The sequence below is a fragment of the Phymastichus coffea genome, unplaced genomic scaffold, assembly GCF_024137745.1.
Source record: "Phymastichus coffea isolate CEN01 unplaced genomic scaffold, Cenicafe_Pcof_1.1 PCOF00035, whole genome shotgun sequence".
NCBI classification, from domain to species: Eukaryota; Metazoa; Arthropoda; class Insecta; order Hymenoptera; family Eulophidae; genus Phymastichus; species Phymastichus coffea.
In genome coordinates this window covers 1-19,702 of record NW_026706846.1, presented here as the reverse complement: position 1 = coordinate 19,702, position 19,702 = coordinate 1, and the positions used below count along the sequence as shown (strand labels likewise).

Sequence of the window (19,702 nt, the reverse complement as noted above, 5' to 3'; positions counted from 1 at the left end):
CAAATTTTAAAATTAGAAATCTCTGACTGCCATTTTAAGAGAAATAGATTAACGAAAGAGAAATACAGCATATTCACTGAAATTCGTAGAATTTGTAACAAGAAAATTGCCAAATTATTTCATTTACATTATACACATAGTATTACGTTCCTAAAATCATCTTGGCTTACAATACACAATAAGAAATTGAAAAATTATTTTTAGATAAACATAAAGTACCTTTCCAACTTTTCAACAATAAACATTTACGTGATGATGTCGTTCCTAGTTACTGTTCTATTAACTCTAATAATGTTGTTACTGTCTCTGCGAACTCTACTGCGGGCTGTATTGACAACAGCGAGGTCATAAGCGAAAACAACACCTGTAATCTTGAGCCAAATACCAAGGAACGACTTGATAAATGGTTTATTAACTTGTGCAATCAGAGTATTCCCAAACACGTGTGTGACATTATAAGATTAGGACAAGGATATAATTATTCGTGTAATCCGAACAAACGGACTATTTATGAGTTATTAAAAAGTATTGATACTTATGTCAAGTGTGGGAATTCTAGACAACGCGATAATGTTGTTGATAATGTTGAAAAATTAGACGACACACACGTGCTCAGAATTACTCTCATTGATTGTGTGAATAAATTCACTAAAACGAAACAGAAACTCTCGTGTATTGATAGAATAATGGAGAAAAAGATTCAAGCTACGCGTGTGTTTATGAGAGAGAATCCGAACATCTTGTTTACAAAAGCCGACAAAGGCAACGTATCTCTCGCTATAGAACGCGAAGCATATAATGAAAAAGTGATGACTATATTAACCGACCAAAAACATTATTGCCAGTTATCAAAGAATCCTATTAGTAGTTTAAAAAAATCCGTTGAAAATATAACAAAAAAATGGCTTAAGTATGGTGTACATGAACTTGATTCTTGTTTTGACATTTTGACTAAAAAAATTAGTAATACGAACTTAGCGCGAGCTTACGGTTTAGTTAAGATACACAAAAAGGAACTGCCAGTACGTATCATAGTGTCTACAATCAATTCTCCTACCTATTTTCTTGACAAAGCAATTTGCACCTTTTTTAATAAATATTTGCCGAGACCGCAATCGTCGTTACGTAACACTGTTGATTTGCTTAATACTGTATCTACTCTTAAAATTCCCGACAATTATCAACCTTTATCCTTTGACGTCGTATCTCTGTTTACCAACATAAATTTAGACTTAGTTTTGTTAGGTATTAAACGTAAATGGAAGTATTTGCAAAATCGTACGATGTTGTCTTTACAAGAGTTTCTTGACGGAATAATCTTTTTAATGAATTCAACGTTTTTCGCATTCGATGGCAAATTTTTCAAGCAGACTCTCGGTGTCCCGATGGGGGGTTGCTGTAGTCCGTGGTTTGGTGAATTGGCCCTTGAATGTTTGGAAACACATTGCTTAAATTTATTGACAAACTCGATTTTGTATTATAAACGTTATGTCGATGATTGTATTTTGGTGGCAAAAACAGACGATATTGAAGATTGCCTCTCGATTTTTAACAACTACAACGACAATTTAAAGTTTACTATGGAGAGAGAAAAGGACAATAAGATTAGTTATCTTGAGGTAGAATTAACAAGAGAAAACAATAGTGTAATTTCAAATTGGTACCGTAAACCCACATACTCTGGCAGGTTTGTTAATTATTTCTCGCATCATACGACTAATCAAAAGAGAGCAATAGTATATTGTTTGGTGGACAAAGCGATAAAATTGTCACACCCACGCTTTCACCATGATAATTTGAAATTGGTAAAATATTTTCTCCGTGAGAATGACTATCCTTCTAAGTTTATTGACAATAATATTAGAAAAAGACTTAGTATAATGAATTGTAACAATAGTATTAATAATAATAGTCAACTTACAAACCGTAATAAGGAAAGAGAGAAACTTATTGTATTACCATATATTAAAAATCTTAGCTGTAAGCTACAATCAATTTTGCAACGGGATAACTACAGAGTGATACATAAACCAGTCAATAGGTTTCATTGTTTTGTAAAATTGGGAAAAGACGCTATCAACAACAATGATATGAGTAACGTAGTGTACAAAATTAATTGTAAAGATTGTACTTCGTCATACGTGGGACAAACTAGCCGACAATTGCAACAACGTATTAACGAACATAAGCGCAGCGTTATTAATAAGGACACTACGTCGGCCTTAGCCGAACATTCAAATAATACAGGACACAAAATTAACTTTGATAAAGTACGAGTTCTCGATTGTGAACAGTACTTAGGTCGTCGTCTTTTTTCGGAAATGCTACATATTTATGATACGAGGGATAACATGAATAGACAGACTGATACGATCAAGTTAAAAAGTTGCTATAAGACAATTGTTGACAGTATCTGCCGCCCACTACCTAGCATTAACACTCTTCCACGTTATAACTTGCGCCGCTTGGGAACGAAGAGGTATTAGGAGTATTTTTATTGTGTGTATTAATTTGATGTTGACGTCGCGGTGATGTATACTGCAGGAGCAGTTGTCGAATGTGTGTGCCAGCTTGACGGCCGTTCACCTCACTCCTTCCCTACCACTTTTAAATTTCCTCTCCTTCACTCCCTCATTTTATTTTTGCCTCTGTCCTTTTCTTCCCCTCAGAATTTCGATATAGGTGCCCCCTGCGTCCGCTGAATTTTCTTTTTGTTCGTTCATTGAACGGTGAGACTAACGGCTAAGGGATATCATCCTTGTACATCCTCTTGTGTATCTCTTTGCGATGTCAGCACACGTTAAATTAAAAACGGTTTTCTTAGTAAGGTGTTTGTTGTTACCGCAACTTTCACCTCTCACTCTCTGCAAATTTTGGATTATGATCGTGCAAGCGTACTGTATTTAATTTTAATTGGTAAGATATCATGCTTTTTATTTTGTTGTAAAATTTCAATTATGTATGTGTGATGTATTTTGTGAGTTATTTGTATGTTTGTTGCTTTACAGCCTTGATAAGGGGTGTCAATAATACACCCGAAACGTTGGCAAATTAATTATTGCTAAATAAAGTGACGCTCGAAAAAGATCCTTGAATGAAAAGAAAAGCTTTTGTTTTTCCGATTAATTCCTTCCTACAATTTGAAAAAATATTTATTTATTTATCAATATTTATGTTGTCCCCTTCAAAGTAATCCCCCTCAGATACAGTACACTTATGCCAACGGTTTTTCCAATCCTCAAAGCACTTCTCATAAGCACTTTTCGGTATAGCCTTGAGCTTTTCCAGCGATGCAGTCTTTATCTCTTCAATCGTTGCAAATCTCCGTCCTTTCATAAGTCTCTTTAGTTTTGGGAACAAGAAAAAGTCACATGGGGCCAAATCCGGTGAATGTGGTGGCTGAGGCATGATTGTGGTGTTGTTTTTGCCTAAAAAATCTCTCACAAGCAAAGATGAGTGAGCAGGGGCATTATCGTGATGCAAAAGCCATGAATTGTTTTTCCACAATTCTGGGCATTTTTTTCGTATTGCTTCTCGCAAACGCCGCATAACTTCAAGATAACACTGTTTATTGACCGTACGTCCATATGGTCAGAACTCCTGATGCACCACGCCATGGTAATCGAAGAAAACAGTGAGCAAAACTTTGACATTTGATCGAACTCGGCGTGCTTTTTACGGTCTTGGCTCATCTGGGCTCTTCCATTGGGACGATTGGACTTTGGTTTCGATATCATAACCATATACCCATGATTCGTCACCAGTTATAACCCTTTTGAGTAAATCTGGGTCGTCGTTGACGTCATTCAACAGTTCTTGAGCGATGCTCATGCGACGGTTCTTTTGGTCAAAATTTAGCAATTTCGGAACAAACTTCGCTGACACACGTCTCATGCCCAAAACGTTAGAAAAAATTTCATGGCACGAGCCAAGCGATATACCAACATCCTCAGCAACTTCTCTGATAGTGATTCGACGATTTTCCAGAACAATTTTCTTCACTGCTTGAACGTTTTCATTAGTTGTTGACGTGCTTGGGCGTCCAGAGCGAGGCTCGTCATTGGCATCTTCCCGGCCATCTTGGAAGAGTTTGTACCACTTGTAAACATTTTTTTTACTCAGAACAGTTTCACCGTATGCCACCGTCAACATTTCAAGTGTTTCGGAGCACTTTATTTTATTTTTTACACAAAATTTGATGCAAATCCTTTGATCCATATTTTTCGATAGCAAGAAATCGCCGAGCACGCAAAACACTTATAACCTTTACGCCTCTCATAACCAAACAAAAAATGCTATACACTTGAAACTTGGTACAGATGTTCGGGAAGAGTGTACCAACATAACAAAATAAAAAAATCGATAATCGAAAGTACGTTGCCCGTGAAATTTGAAAAGTCACCTTACTTTTTGAACACACCTCGTACGTCGGAACTGCTACCAAGTTGGCCACCTAGTCGGCAAGCCCTGCCGTCTCCATCACCGATGTCATCCCGCACTGAACGTCCGTTCCCTACAAGGCACAACCATATCCCGACCTCCTCGAACGGCTTCCAGCCCCGCAGAGGCTGAAAATTTCGACTGTCGTGAGCACTCATCCAGTCGCTGTTGCGACGACCATGACACGCGCTCGGCCGACAGACCCGGGCGGAAGAAACGGAACACGCGCGCCGAACCGAGAGCCGAGCAACTGACCTCGGTCGACAGTTGGCGAATCCGCTCCACTTCTCCGCGCCCCACGGCCGTTACAACCAAAGTGGTCACTTTCAGATGAGTCTGCCTGCCATCCAGAAGGCGCTACTAGAAGTGTTACAGCAGACGGTGGACCGAACCAGAAGCGACCTAACTGACCAATGAACAATGGAACTCCTCCAAACGAAAATCGAACTCGTGGAAGGTTATTGGGCCAACTTCTGCGATAACCATGTTCGCCTACTGAGCTCGAACGAAAGCGATACCGACCATTATCAGCGTAACAACCAATATTTCTTGGCCGAGGAATTGTACAGCTCAATCAAGGGCACCCTGATCGATCTCCGAAATCGAAGAATTGCTTCTGAGATCGGTTCATCGGGCATTACGTCGACCTCCTCCACCAGCCGAACTGGAGGTTTCGACGCCCAGAATGGGGAAAATGTCGTTCTGGCTGAACTTCCCCACATCAGCCTCCCCAGGTTCCGAGGTCTTGACGACAAGTGGGAGCCATTCAAGGACCCCTTCGTTGACATTGTCCAATCCAACGCCGGCTTGGGAGACGTCACCAAGATGCGTTTCCTCAAGACGAACCTCGACGGAGCTGCGGCAGAAGTCATTAGAGACTACAAATCCTCCGGCTGCGATTACGCCATGGCCTGGGAGGCCCTCTGTAATCAGTTTGACCAGCCAAAACTGCGGGTGCGGGACCATCTCGATGCGCTGATTCATCTCACACCACTCACCAACGAGTCACCCGAGAAACTTCAGGAGCTCTACAGCACACTGAAACGTCACCGTACGCAGCTGGAGAAACTCGGCATGCCGGTCAGCGGCTGGGATGATTGGCTCGTCCACCTCGGCAACCGAGCCATAAACCCGGCCACCCGGAGAACATGGGAGGAAGAAAGAGAGAAGGCCGTAAGCGAATCGACTTTCAAGCAACTGGGTGAATTTCTTCAATGACGATTCCGGACACGGCGGTCACTGTACCCGCCGCCATCAGCCCTTCCACTCCCGGCTAACGCAACCGACGCCTCACGCAAGACCGAATCGGCCCAGGGGCGGAACTCCAGCAGTCGTCAAATACGCACCCATTCCACTAGTCTAAAACGGGGCGGCTGCCCTGCCTGCAAAGAAGCCCATTATATCGGCCACTGCCTGACCTTTCGCGGACTGACACCTGAGGAGAGGAGGAAGCTCGTCGCCGACCGCGGTCTCTGCTACAACTCGTTGAGCGGTTCGCACTCCGCCAAGACCTGCCTGTCGAACGGGACTTGTCGCAGCTGTTCCGGGGCTCACCACACGCTTATTCACGAAGGAGCCGGCAAACCCGCTGTACATCTTGCCGAACGCGAGGAGGACGAGGAACCGGAGCCGAAAGTTCCTCGTATCTAGGCTGCGACCACCAGCGCTTGTTCTGAAAAATACGTTTCCTCGAGGTCTGAAAAGTAGGCTTCCGTGGCAGCGATTACCTCCTCATTCGACTCAAATTTCTGCCCGGCGAGTGACTTTTTCAAGTTTGGAAACAAAAAGAAGTCGCACGGGGCTAAATCTGGAGAATACGGTGAATGTGGCAGCAGTTCATAGCCTAATTCGACCAATTGGGCCATGGCGACGGCGGAGGTGTGAGCCGGTGCGTTGTCATGGTGGAAGAGCACTTTTTTCTTCGCTAAATGGGGCCGTTTTTTCTGCTACTCGACGTCGAATCGGCCCAATAATTCGGAATAGTACAGCCCTGTGACCGTTTTGCCCCTCTCCAGGTAGTCGATGTAGATCACACCTTGTGAATCCCAGAAAACGGTGGCCATCACCTTTCCGGCCGATGGGGCAGTCTTCACCTTCTTCGGAGCACTTTCGCGGGGTAAAGTCCACTGTTTCGACTGTTCCTTGGTCTCTGGTGTACACAAGTGGATCCATGTTTCGCCGACTGTCACGAAACGACGCAGAAACTCCTTCGGATTGCGCTTAAACAGCGTCAGACATTGCTCTGCAGTTGTCTCACGGTTGCGCTTGTTGTCCGGAGTGAGCAAACGCGGCACCCATCGCGCCGACAGCTTTCTCATGCCCAAAATTTCATGCAGGACATGACCCACGCGGTCTTTTGAGATGCCTACGATCTTAGCTATCTCGCCCACCTTCAATCGTTGATCTGCCAATACGAGATCGTGAATTTTTGTCACGTTATCCTCCGTGGTAGTCGTTTTCGGAACACCTGGACGTGGCTCTTCAAAAATCGACGTGCAATCACGTTGAAACTCGTTAAACCAATTTTTGACGATCGCCATCGAAGGAAAGGAGTCACCGTACACAGCATCCAAGCGCTTTTTTATTTCGCTGCGCGATTTCCCTTCCAAAAACAAGAATCGAATCACCGACCGATACTGCTCTTTTTCCATTTTTCAAAAATCAACGGACACACTTGCTTTCACACGCTCTCAAAAATAAACTGCAACTCCGATCCGGCTAAAATCTTGACAGTAACCATCGAGAAGGTTGTACTACGTGATAGAATATTTCTTTTGCGAGAGTGCCGCCATCGAGCGGTGAGGCTAAGTACTTACCGGACCACCCTCGTAAGTTAAAGTTTTTCAAAATTTTTTAAATACCCAACGTCGAGCACCGTTAATCACCCTTATAGATGGTATAGCTTATGTAAGTGATGAAAAATTAATGTTTTCTTTAAAATACTTATACCTATTTAATGAATTTATCAATTGTAACGTTGTGTTTTATGCTACGTTATAATAAAGTTCGGGCTCTAAGACATATTTACAAATCGCGTTTCCGAGAGCAAGCAAGAAGTTGACATACAGTATTAGATGCTCGATATGACCGAAATAACACTTGTCGGTGTATTTCAAGAATCACTATTAAAATCAATCATCAAACAGCGAACATAGTTCGCTATTTCGACGGGTCGTTTGAAATGCTGCTAAGTATTGTGGCATAAATCCGGAACTACCGTATGTTATTTCACGTTGAATGTAACAAGCATCGGCCCAGGCATGCGCTTCAGTTTCGCATTCTTTCATCATGTGCGAATATTCACTACACCCAACATTAAATGAAGTTCAGGCGGTGGAATAATATCCAAAAATGTTTTATCAGCAGCAGTTGTGATTATCGGGAGGTGGATGCAATTGAAAAGTTTTTTGCCTTTGTTTTTGAGCATTTTCCATCAGTTTTCAAATTGTTATAATTTTATAAAACATTGGCGGCAGATTTCAATTTGCCGCAAGTATGAAGCTCACTACTCTTCGTATAGCAGTAAGTGCATGGATATGTATATGGATAGGAAATTTCGTCCACCTGTTAGACGTTGTATTACCATGATCACCGAGCTCGCGTTCATTGTGTGCGCTAACTCCACGTGTATGATTCAAATCGTCATATACATGAAGAGCACATCCCACCGGTTGTCCCTACGATGCCTGATTTTTATCACTATCGGTAGTAGTGCGTAGCCCTATAATAAAGAACCGTTTACGTAGTTCATTGATGACAGTTTGATTATTCGCGTGATCATACCGGCAATGATGTTTTACAATCGATCATTTCGTCATATAGTGACTTGCGTCTAAGATTATCAACTGATTCCTCAAGTACTTGGTCATGTTCTTTGAATTTACGCATCCTCTTACTCGTAACAAGCCGTCATTATCGATGAAAACCCCTAATCTCACGAATTCGCTAGCGCGGCGTATTTCTTTACCTCGTTTTAAAGCTTCAATTTCATTAGAAAAATACCCAGTTCGGACGGCTCGGAACCAATTCTTTATGTTTTCAATTACGGTATGTATCTACTAGTCGTTTTCTAAATCACTAATTTTTAATGGTGCCATTGGTTTCGGAATTTTCGCCTGCGTGTTGCGGTATTAACGATAAAAATATCACCTAATGTAAAACATAATTAGCTTAAATCGTTTCCACCTGAGCAATCTAACAGCAACGGAAACCTCCCATTTGGCTGGGTCATCGATAAATATCTACTCTAATTCATCCAAATCGCGCTTTTTCGACTCAACGGTCGGTCTTTGTTTCGGTCACGCTCGATTAATTTTACACAAAAATGTGTGTCTTTAACCGCGAACGGAAACTGACGAAAACATATTAATATGCCAAGTAAGGATTCAAGCAAATTCGGGCCGGCCTCTAACAGATCATTTAACGAAACTCCCCTCGTTTTAGCGCATGCGTCGAAAACGAGCCATACTTTTCCGGGTTTCTTTCCGCTCTCTACACCAAAATGTGGCACGTATCATTTTCGTGGTCTCACGAAAACTTTCGAGACCTTCACGGTGTAACCACTATTAATTAAGCGTTTTATCATATCGTAATACCGTGTTGCAAACGCTGTATTTCTGTCTAATTTTCTTTCTAGAGAGTGGAGTCTTTTCAACGCAATTACTTTAATATCTAACTTAGGCATGAAGCCCATCCTCTATAATGAACCCGGTTCCCTTAAAACACGAAATCGGCAATTTTAATTTCGGGACAACTATCGCATGCTCGATTTGTTTTTCACCGAGCAGACCTTCTACGCGAAATCGAACTCGCTTACATTTTTGCAAGATTGCTCGTTCTTCTACAGCACTTTAAGGGGGTATCCCTATATAAATGGGCAAAAATGAACCAAAACTTTGCGATTTTTTTTTCTTAAACTATACAAGATTTTTAGTTGAAAATTTTATAGTTTATTGCTTAAGCATTGAAGATGCATTAAATATTTTTTTTTTACATTATTTTGTTTATAAAAGTTGTAAAAAAAATGTTGAACAATACAACTTTTTTTTTTCCCCCAATTTTGTGTGCACACTTGTCGTCGTCGTATCTCTCTGAAACATAAAAGAAGAATTTTTTTGTTATTATAAGGTCTAAATCTCGTCGACTAACCTAAATTTAAAGTATAAAAAAATTCCATAGCAAAATGGTGGACTTTTGAAAAAAAATTGTAACATTTTTTTTTATTATTATTGCAAAATAGTGGTTAAATAAATTTTTATTTCAAAAACAAGTAGGTTCATCGACTAGATTTTTAAATTATCTTCAAAATGCTATTTTTTTTTTTTAATAAGTTAAAAACTCGCCGAGAAATTATGCCCGCAAACACGGACAGTCAAGAAATTTCCTTTTCAAGTAAAACGCGTTTAAAGTTCGCGGTAGCCGAAAATCGCATTTTTGATTGACTCACCATTACTTTTTAATTTTTTTCTTAATCAGCAATGCCTGGGCCATAAAGGAGGTCATCTTCTTCATCTTTTTCAGGAGCAGCTCTTGCTTTTTTAGCCAATCTACCTTCCTTTGTGGCACTCGAACTCTTCAGCTCTTGACGCTTTATTCGGTTTTCATCCATCTTTTGGGCGTAGTTGTAAGTAGGCGCTCCAATAGTGAACTCGAGGATGTTCATTGTTTACAGGATTGATTTATAACCGTCATTAAATAATCCAGCAGCAATCCAAGCTGCAATTTCAACGGTTTTTGAACCACAGTGCAGATGCTTAGGAGCCAAGCGCCATACAAGAGCATTAAAACTTTCATTCGCATTTTGGGTATGTCCGCCCAAGCACCTTTGCAGTAGATCTTCTCTCGATAAATCTTCATAAATGGGCAATAAATGCTTTTGTAAATCTTCATGGAGAGCCGGTGGATGCTCAAAAACGCCGGCTGCGACTACCTGCGATTGTTGCCACTCACACCAGCTATCGATTCCCGGAGGGCAGTACTGATGCTGTGGTTTTTCGTCAGTCAAGCACATATGGTAGTATGTAGCTAATATTGCTTCTTTCATATGTTGTATTGAGTTGACGTTTCTTCAGATGGCGAGTCCGTAATAAGTACTTAACTTTTTTATAAGAGCATCAGTAAGTTTGCCTCTACCTCCCAATTTCTCTTTTTTTTTCAAATTCCGAAGACGCGTTCCCATTCGCTTCTGAACGTGGCCAATGCACTCACACTTCACCACCGGAAATTCATCTCCGTAAGGATTCTTTTTCAAAATTGCAGTAAAAGTTTTCGAGTCGCCATCGCCGATGTAGACGGTGTATCGTATGCCGTATTCATCAACCGAATGCTCAAACATTTCTGAAACGGCGTCGACCTCCATCTTTCCTGCAGAGCCTTCATGATTTGCAGCACATTCGTCAGCATGATTTTCGTACCAGTTGACATATTCTTGAGTGTTTTCCTTGTAAGGGCATCCTAGACACGATTTGCAAAACGTACTTTTCACAACTAAGTCGACAATTTTTCCACATTCATATAATATCAGCGTAGTCACGCCGATTTTTGAAGAGAAGCCTCGTTTCTTCCATGATCCATCGCCGGATACTTTCATTTCAAGTAATGGCTTTTCTGATTGCTCGTTCAGTTTCTTCTCTTCTTCGACAGCTTTTTGACTTGTTATTTTGAAATAAAGTTTTGTCGCTTGATGAATGTGCTCCAATATACTGTCATATGCTGTATTACTGAGTCCTTCACCAAAATCCATCAAATTAGAAAACATATTTATTCCTTGCAAACCAATACCTAAAAGTCTCATCACAAACACTATACGCCGATTTACTTCGAAGCCATTGTTTATGTGGGGGCCAGAAGGTATAGTACTCGTGCCACATTTACAAGAAACGGAAAGTTTCCATCCGAAACCACGGAAGCCAGTCTCTTCAAACTTCACTGCTCCTTTACAAGTTTTACAGCACAGCATCTCGGAAAGTACCGAGAAAATAGTCACAAATTCAATTATTCGATATCGGTGAGATAGATTGACTGGCACGTCATCAGCAGTTGCTGCTGCTAATTTTCGTGCACTAGCACTGGCCCCTTTCACTTCGCCGTCTTCACTCATGTGCTGATTACCATGGTAAGATCTCTTTCTACGGCTTGCACGATAGTTGCTTTCATGTTCGCCTTTCGGATACGATGTCATGATGAATGTTGAGAGAGAGCGATGCAAACTGCACAACAGTTACAGTAAAACTGAACCAACTGTAGCGAACCTATGGTCCAAAACGAGTTTATAGCTGTACTGTACACTGTCTATCCTACTATACTATTGGCTCGTAAAGTCTTGTTAGGGTACACACAAACACACTCACAAATCACAGAACATCTGCTCTTTTCATTATCGAAGTATCCCAGCTCAGCGGGGAGCTATTGTGTCCGAGCGCCTACCTGCCTACCTGCGCCGCGCGCACCACCCGCTAAAGGACGTTAGCGAATATGCCTATAGCGGCTAAACGGATTCAAATTTTGCGCTAAAATTTTAACAGCATACTTTTGAAATGTTCTACTTTCGATTTATGTAATAAAAAAACATCGATTTTTTGATCGATCTATATAGGGATACCCCCTTAAACCTAATTTTCAGCGAAGCTTGAGTCGATTAGAGTTATCTTAGATCCCTCGTTAAATAACGTGTGTGTCGCAATTTCTTGATTTAGGTCTACAACATTCAACGGCACTGTCTTAAATAGACTCTTTCCTGACACTAGTCAATCCGAGGTAACTTGTGATACGTTAACTTGTTCGCGCGCATTTGTCCTATTGACGCATCCGTCACGTATTCACTGATCATTATTATTATTACGAGTCAATGCGGTAATTCGGAACACCATCGTCTCTCGATAATTGCAGCAATACATGATGATGTTATCTACAAATGTTGCACATTACTTGCACAAACTCAACACGACGATCGAAATCGTCTTCATTCAACTTGTGAACCAGGTGTACTTTAAACGGATGGAATTTTGCTGTTTTTAAAATGATATGTACGGACGATGTACTTATGTCATGCTCTTGAGCAACTCTGCGGATGGAATTATGTGGATTTTCAGTGAATGATAATAGAACATTTAATAAATTCTCTTCATTTGTTGCTGAGCGTGGTCTGCCTGACTTAGGTAGATTTCTGACATGGCCAAAATTTACAAACCTTGAAATAGTATTCTGAACAGTGGACACAGCAATTGGAGTTCTATTAACCCGAAATGTCTCATTAAAAAGATTTCTCACTGCCCTGTAAGATCTTTCTACTCCACCCCAGCCTCTCATCATAAGAAGTGATATTCTTTCTCGTTCAGTGAGGCGTTCCATTTTAAGTCAGGGAATCGAAATTTACTCAAAAATCAATCAGAATTAAAAACAAAAAGTTTGCAACCCAAATAAATGTTTTCAAAAAATGAAAATTATAATTTGAGTACTTTTACAAAAAAGTTCTACTACAGTCCGACTAATGCACTAATGCTTTATGGAGATTTTCGAATGGTAAAATCTTTTCAAATATGTTGCTTTTTTAAATATTAATTTTTGAAAATGTAATTGTCCCGAAGAATAAGCTCAAAACGATAAAGTTAGGCATAGTACATTTCCTAAGGATAGAACCAAGTGAAATTGTTAGTGGATTTTCAATGAATAGGTATGGGATAGTAACCTTAAAAAGTTTAACCGGCTAATCAAGTTATTAAGAAAATAAGCGTAAAAAATCATTGTTGATAGGCGAGGGGAACTCACGAAAATCAAGCATCCCGATCGTGAGTGGCGAGGGGAACTCACGAAAATAAAGCACCCCAAAGGGACAGATTTTACTACGTCCACGTCGTTGTTCCTGGGTAACGCTAAAAGTAAAAAAAATTGATCTTGAAAAAACCTTGATAATGAGCTTGAAGGTTAAATTCAAGGTCACGGATCTCCGATGGGCAATTACTAAATAAATACCCTTCTCCATTATGAAAAAAACTTTAAAAAATTTTAGGGCGTCTTTAAGTTTGGATGACCTTCGACTGACCTTAAACTTTAAGTTCGCCCTTGACTTATGATCTAAGTAGATATTTGGATGTGAAATTTTCCGCTCTTTCGATTGCCGCTGTCGAAAATGGGGGTTTCCATGACCTTTATTTGCTTCCTTGTACCATTAAAATCCCGGTACTATTACAAAGCCACAGTTCGACCTTCATCTGACCCCTAGATATCACATTAACCTCAAACCTCAACTCATCAATACGTGAGAGTCTTCACTTTTTTCGATTCCGCCATAAAAAATAGGGGTACCCATTAAAAAAAATGAGGTTGACCTCAAAATAACCTTGAAAATGAGGTTCAAGGACAAATTAAAGAGCACCGTTGAAAGTTACCTGGGGTTATCCTTTTGTTTGTTTTGTTTAACCACTGAATTCGCGAGATTTTTAAGAATTCATACTTTGACCTCCAGTTGACCTCTAGGGGTTACCTCAACCTCATACCTCAATACATATCTGGACGTAAAATTTTCCGCTCTTTCCGATTCCGCCATAAAAAATAGGGGTTTCCATTTAAAAAAATGAGGTTGACCTCAAAATAACCTTGAAAATGAGGTTCAAGGTCAAATCCAAGGTTACCATCGGATTCCTCGTAAAAAGTTACTTCAAGAATAACCTTCACCCGGTTAAAAAAATAACTGGCTTAGAAAATTTCTCAGGTGTATCGTTACTTTTTGGACACCCTGTATACGTATATATATATATATATATATATATATATATATATATTGTAGTATATTCGATACGTTCCAATTTGTTGGTTACTAAGTGATTGTTTGGTTGCTAAGTAATCTGTATTATTGTTAGTTAGTTAGTTGTGTTCATGAGCTGATATTATATACACACGCTATTTTCAACGATTCTAATACAAGTTTTAGTTTCTTTTACATATCGTTGTATTTTATTTCATTAATTAGTAGTGGTTATAACAATATATATAATAATACGTTTATTATTGCTGTTACTTTCGTCACGCGTATACGTTAATCACTGATAAAAAGAATATAAATATACTGATTTTAGGAAATAATAATAATAAAAACTGGTTGACAAGAAAGTGAGACGAAAACTGTAAGAAAAGAACCGAATAAAAAATTGTACGTAATTCTGAAGAGGATTTGAACTGTGACACGACTGGACGTGATTAACTCTGGCTCAAGACTGCTTTGTTAGGCGTGGGCGATACAGTAACGCGGCGCGAGAGTGTTACTACGCCGTCACCGCATTACTACGCGGCCGCCGAACCGCCCACGCGCGCTGAATGCGTACGACTAATACGCACGGCGCAATTATACATAATACTAATACATATAAAAAAATTTTTTTTTTTTACATTACATTATTACATATATCAGGATTAAGTGAATTTAAAAGTTGTCACTTAACACAGTTTGTATTTATTAAATAATGATAAATTTCAAGATTTATACCTTTTTAGTGATTCCTGAAGTTTTTGAGTTTCGTTTCTGTTTGAATTCAGTTGATTTTGCAGTTCCGTCGAATATTTTTTGGCTAAATCTAATTTTTGCTCATATTCTATTAAATCTTTCTGATTATTTGTAACATCATTGGTTAATTGGTTTAATTTTTTATCTGCAAAAACAATGGTTAGTGTAGTAATATATGTGAATTTGAAATAATTCAACAATTAAATTTTAGAATTTTTTCTGATAGTGAATGTTAATCTCAATAATTTGTTAAATAATTTTATGTATGAAAAAATTGTGTCGTAACCTTAACTGATACCATATTGTCAGCTAACGTTATGATCGAGAAAAAATTTTAAAAATATTTGTTAACGTATTTTGATAACATATGATTTACTCATGTCAGAGCAAAATTAGAGTAAGTTATCTTTAAATAATGCTTTTAGGTTAAGATATCTGGAAAACCAAGGATGATAGAGTAATTCTAAGCCCAAATTCGAAATCAGCGCATGAAAATCTATTAAGTATGATATGTCTAGTTTCAGATTTTTAAAATTGTTCGCCTGTGTTATATTATAGTTCCTGGAAATGGGTTATAGAAAAAAAATTTTCGAATCGATTGCCGTTTTCGAAAAATTTTTATGTTCAATATTTTCCGAGAAAATAAATTTAGAAAATTTAAAATTCGATCAATCAGAGCATCGCTTTGGTCGAGCACAGATTTTCTTCTCGTTTGCTGTTATCCTCTCCATTCGGCCCTGACAATCAAAGCAGCGGCCAATACGACGCAGCTTTGCAAATCAAAATTATCTGGCATAGAAAATAACATTCAGTAAATATAGAAAACTTGTATTTTTTAAATTAAATATTATCGAAACAATATCACATGCCAACGGGTAAGAGAAAAAATTTAATTGTACTATAACAGGATGAATGCTCCGTTTTTATTCCGATTATTCACGTGACGCGCAATCGTATCGAGATACGCGCGGTGTTATTGAAATATTCAAATTTGCTAATAGGAGAACAGGAGGGGATAAGAGTCAGTCAACCAACTTGCTACTCGTTAGAAATAACAACAGCGAAATTATGATCTGTATCACATGCGAGTTAGTTTATTTACCTATTCTGTACAATATACTTGGCCCGCGTGTTTATGTCTACGAAGAGCGCGCGCGTCAATAGCATTCAGTGCCGGAGCATCCGTAGCTCTTTGTTCGCAGAGTTAATACATGCACGCAACCGATTTTTATAGAGTGTTAAAAATGACTGGGATAAAAGAACGATTGAGTTTGTTTTTGAATAAAATATAATATCATGCAAATATGTACAAAGTGGGTCTCATAGTTAGAGACACGGTCTGCCTCAAGCAAACGCTCTCTTTCGACTGTACTCATAGTTATGTACAGATACATCTCGCCGCGTACTTATGCGCTTTTGCGCATGCGCTACTACATACATCTTTTACTCTTGAAATATTAATTCATATATTTTAACACACCTCCTTGAATTTATATTTCTTAACAGTAAACATTTTCAAAAAAAATCCATAATATTCACAGGTTTCAGAAAAATCTTACATTCTTTCTCTTACAATTCGTTATACAATATTTAAATCTTTCCTGAACATTTCGAACTTATTTTTACATAGTGCTTTTGTAAATATATCCGCAATATTCTTTTCGCTCTCAACTTTTACAATATCAATTTCATTTCTTACGTAGCTTTCGTTAATAAAATGAAAATGTGTTTCTATGTATTTAGATTTCTTTATGAGATTACCATATTTGGCAATAGCAATTGCACCAGAGTTATCTTCATAGATCTTTATAGGCTTAACAATATTTACGTCTAAATCTTTTAATAAATTTTTAATTACTTTTATCTCACTAACAGCATCAGATAAAGCTACATATTCTGCTGCTGTAGAAGATTTAGCTACACTACTTTGTTTCTTTACTTTCCAAAAAATCGTATTTCCATAATAACGTATAACAAAACCTGTCGTTGACTGTCTACTATTTTTGTCACCTGCCCAATCAGCATCAACATAACAATCTATAATATTATTATTATTCGATTTTCTTATAAAATTCAATTTTTTTTCTTTGGTTAAATACAAATATTTCAGTATTCTTAAAGCATATTTATAATGCGTTTTATCATAACAATTTTGAAACCTACTCAAATAATTTACACTATAGCTTATATCTGGTCGAGTAATGTACTGATATACAAAAGTGCTCCAATTAAATTTCTATATTTGATTTCATTAGATGCTGATTGTGCTGGAGGTATATGTAACCTTTCCTCCATAAGTGTTGAGTACAGTTTAGTATTTTCTAAATTATAAACATTTCCTAATGAGTTTATATAATCAGTTTGATCAAGGCTCAATTTTCCTTTTTCAAGATCATATTCAACATAAATTCCTAAATACGTTTTTATTTTACCTAGATCTTTCATAGCAAATCTTTTCATTAATTTCTTTTTAATTTTATCAATGACAGTTTGATTTTTTGAACAAACTAGCATATCATCAACAAATAATAATATATAAATTTTTTCTCCATTCTCAGTTTTATAATATAAACAATAGTCGCTTTCGCTTCTTTTGAAATTCATACTATTAATAAAATTATCAAAACATTCGTACCAAGCTCTAGGACTTTCTCTTAAGCCATACAAAGCTTTTTCTAACTTTAAAACTTTATCAGAATTCTCATTAACATTTTCATAACCTTGTGGTATTTTCACATAAATTTCAGATTTAACTTTTCCATTCAAAAACGCTGTTTCAACATCCATTTGTTCAATATAAAATTCATTTTGGTTACAGTAAGCTAAAAGTAATTTCAAAGTTTGCAGTCTAGCTACTGGTGAATATATGTCTTCAATTATTTGATCTTGTTGGTATCCACGTACCACAAGTCTCGCCTTTTTTCTACCATCAGATTTATTTGTGTAAACCCATCTTAAATCTAAAATTTTCTTATCTATTGGTTTGTCAACTTTTGTCCAAGTTTTATTTTTTTCTATACTTTGAATTTCTTTTGCCATAGCATCATTCCACAAAGCAGAATCATTACAATTTACTGCGTCATTATAAGTCTTAGGTGAATCAGCACTAACAGTGTTTACATAAATAAAACTTGTCCCTGGTTGACCGTACCAACTAGGTTTTCTTTTCTCTCGCGTTGACTCTCTCCTTTCAAACTTTAAGTTTACTTTTTCATTATCATTTCCACTTGAATTTGGGCTAGATTTTTTTCTTTTATTAAATTTGTTTTCTTTCTTAATTTTCTCATTATCATAAAATACTTCATCATCACTCATACTTTCATAACTCGTTTCAGATTCACTTTCACTCTCATTATCAGTATCTATTCCTATCCATTTCACATCATCTTCAACTACTTCTACGTGTCTAGCAATTATAATTCTACCATTCATTAAAACTCTATAACCTACGTTATCATATCCAACTAAAATTCCCATATCAGCTTTTCTGTCCTATTTTGAATGTCTTTTTTCTTCCGGAGTTTTTATAAAGATTTTACTACCAAAAGTTCTTAAATACTTCATACTCGGTCTTTTTCCAAAAAATATCTCGTAAGGTGTCTTATTAAGAAGTGTATTTGCAATTGAACGATTTTTTAAATACGCTGCAGTTTTTACTGCTTCAGGCCAATATCTAATATTTAATTTTGCTTCCGATAATAAACATCTAGCGGTATCCATGACCGTTCTATTGTATCTCTCCGCTGTTCCATTTAGTGGATGAACATACGGTGGGCAAGGTTCAAGATATATCTTGTAATATACCTTTATCTCTGATCAAGTTAAAAACATTGTTATTTATGTATTCTTTACCATTATCGCACCTCAATTTTTTAATCTTTTTACCTGTTAAATTTTCTACTAAATTTATGTATTTAAGAAAACATTGATATACTTCAGTTTTACTTTGAATTGGAAAAATCAATGTGCATTTGCTAAAGTCGTCAATAAATGTGAGAAAATATTTTGAACCTTCGTACCCCGTATTTCTGTGTGGGCCATTTAAGTCAGTATGAACTAATTGAAGGATTTCTGTTGCTTTTGTTCTATTGTTTTCAAAACGTAAATTATGCATTTTGTTTTTGATACAAATTCCACATTTCATATATTCTTTTTCTAAGTTTTTTGGAAGTCCTTCGATTAATTCATATTTGCAAAGTTTTTCTAAATAATTAAAATTTACATGGCCAAGAATCCTATGCAATTTTTCTTTTTGACTTATTATTCCAGAATTATTTACGCTAATATTTCTTTTATCAACATATGACGAAATTTTATATAGACCATTATCGTTCTACGCAGTACAAATTATATTATTGTTTCTATCGTAAATTTCAGATCGATTTCCTTGAGATCAGATTTTAAAATTTTTATTATTTGTAATTCTTGCTTGACTTATTAAATTTCTATCCAATTCTTTTACATAAAAAACATTTGTCATAATTATTTCTGTTCTAAAACTTTTTTGATAAAATGATGTTATAATATTTCCAACTTTTTCACACTTTATTTTTCTACCGTCTGCAATAGTTACATAAATTGGTCTTTCTAATCTTTTAAATTCTGAGAAATAAGAATCATCGTTTATAATGTGGTCTGTACAACCACTATCTAAGATCCAATTAATTTGAGTACTTTGACTCTGATTTATGGAATTTACTCTACTATTAAAATTTTTGACATCAATATTTGCATGCAAATAAAACGTTTGTGGTGTATTATCGT

The 19,702-nt window shown here is 37.4% G+C and overlaps 1 protein-coding gene across 1 annotated transcript in view; it reads right to left on the bottom strand.

Annotated features, from left to right (window-relative positions):
• The window catches only part of LOC131663408 (nucleoprotein TPR), a 490,761-nt gene extending 472,346 nt beyond the window's left edge, over nucleotides 1-18,415 (bottom strand). The window contains exons 1-5 of the mRNA XM_058933811.1: nucleotides 18,256-18,415; nucleotides 17,545-17,709; nucleotides 17,146-17,349; nucleotides 16,700-16,975; nucleotides 14,921-15,083 (exon numbers count right to left, since the gene is read on the bottom strand). Coding sequence (XP_058789794.1) covers nucleotides 14,921-15,083; nucleotides 16,700-16,975; nucleotides 17,146-17,349; nucleotides 17,545-17,709; nucleotides 18,256-18,415 — 968 coding nt within the window. The remainder of the gene's footprint in view (nucleotides 1-14,920; nucleotides 15,084-16,699; nucleotides 16,976-17,145; nucleotides 17,350-17,544; nucleotides 17,710-18,255) is intronic.
• Between the last annotated feature and the right edge of the window lie 1,287 nt (nucleotides 18,416-19,702).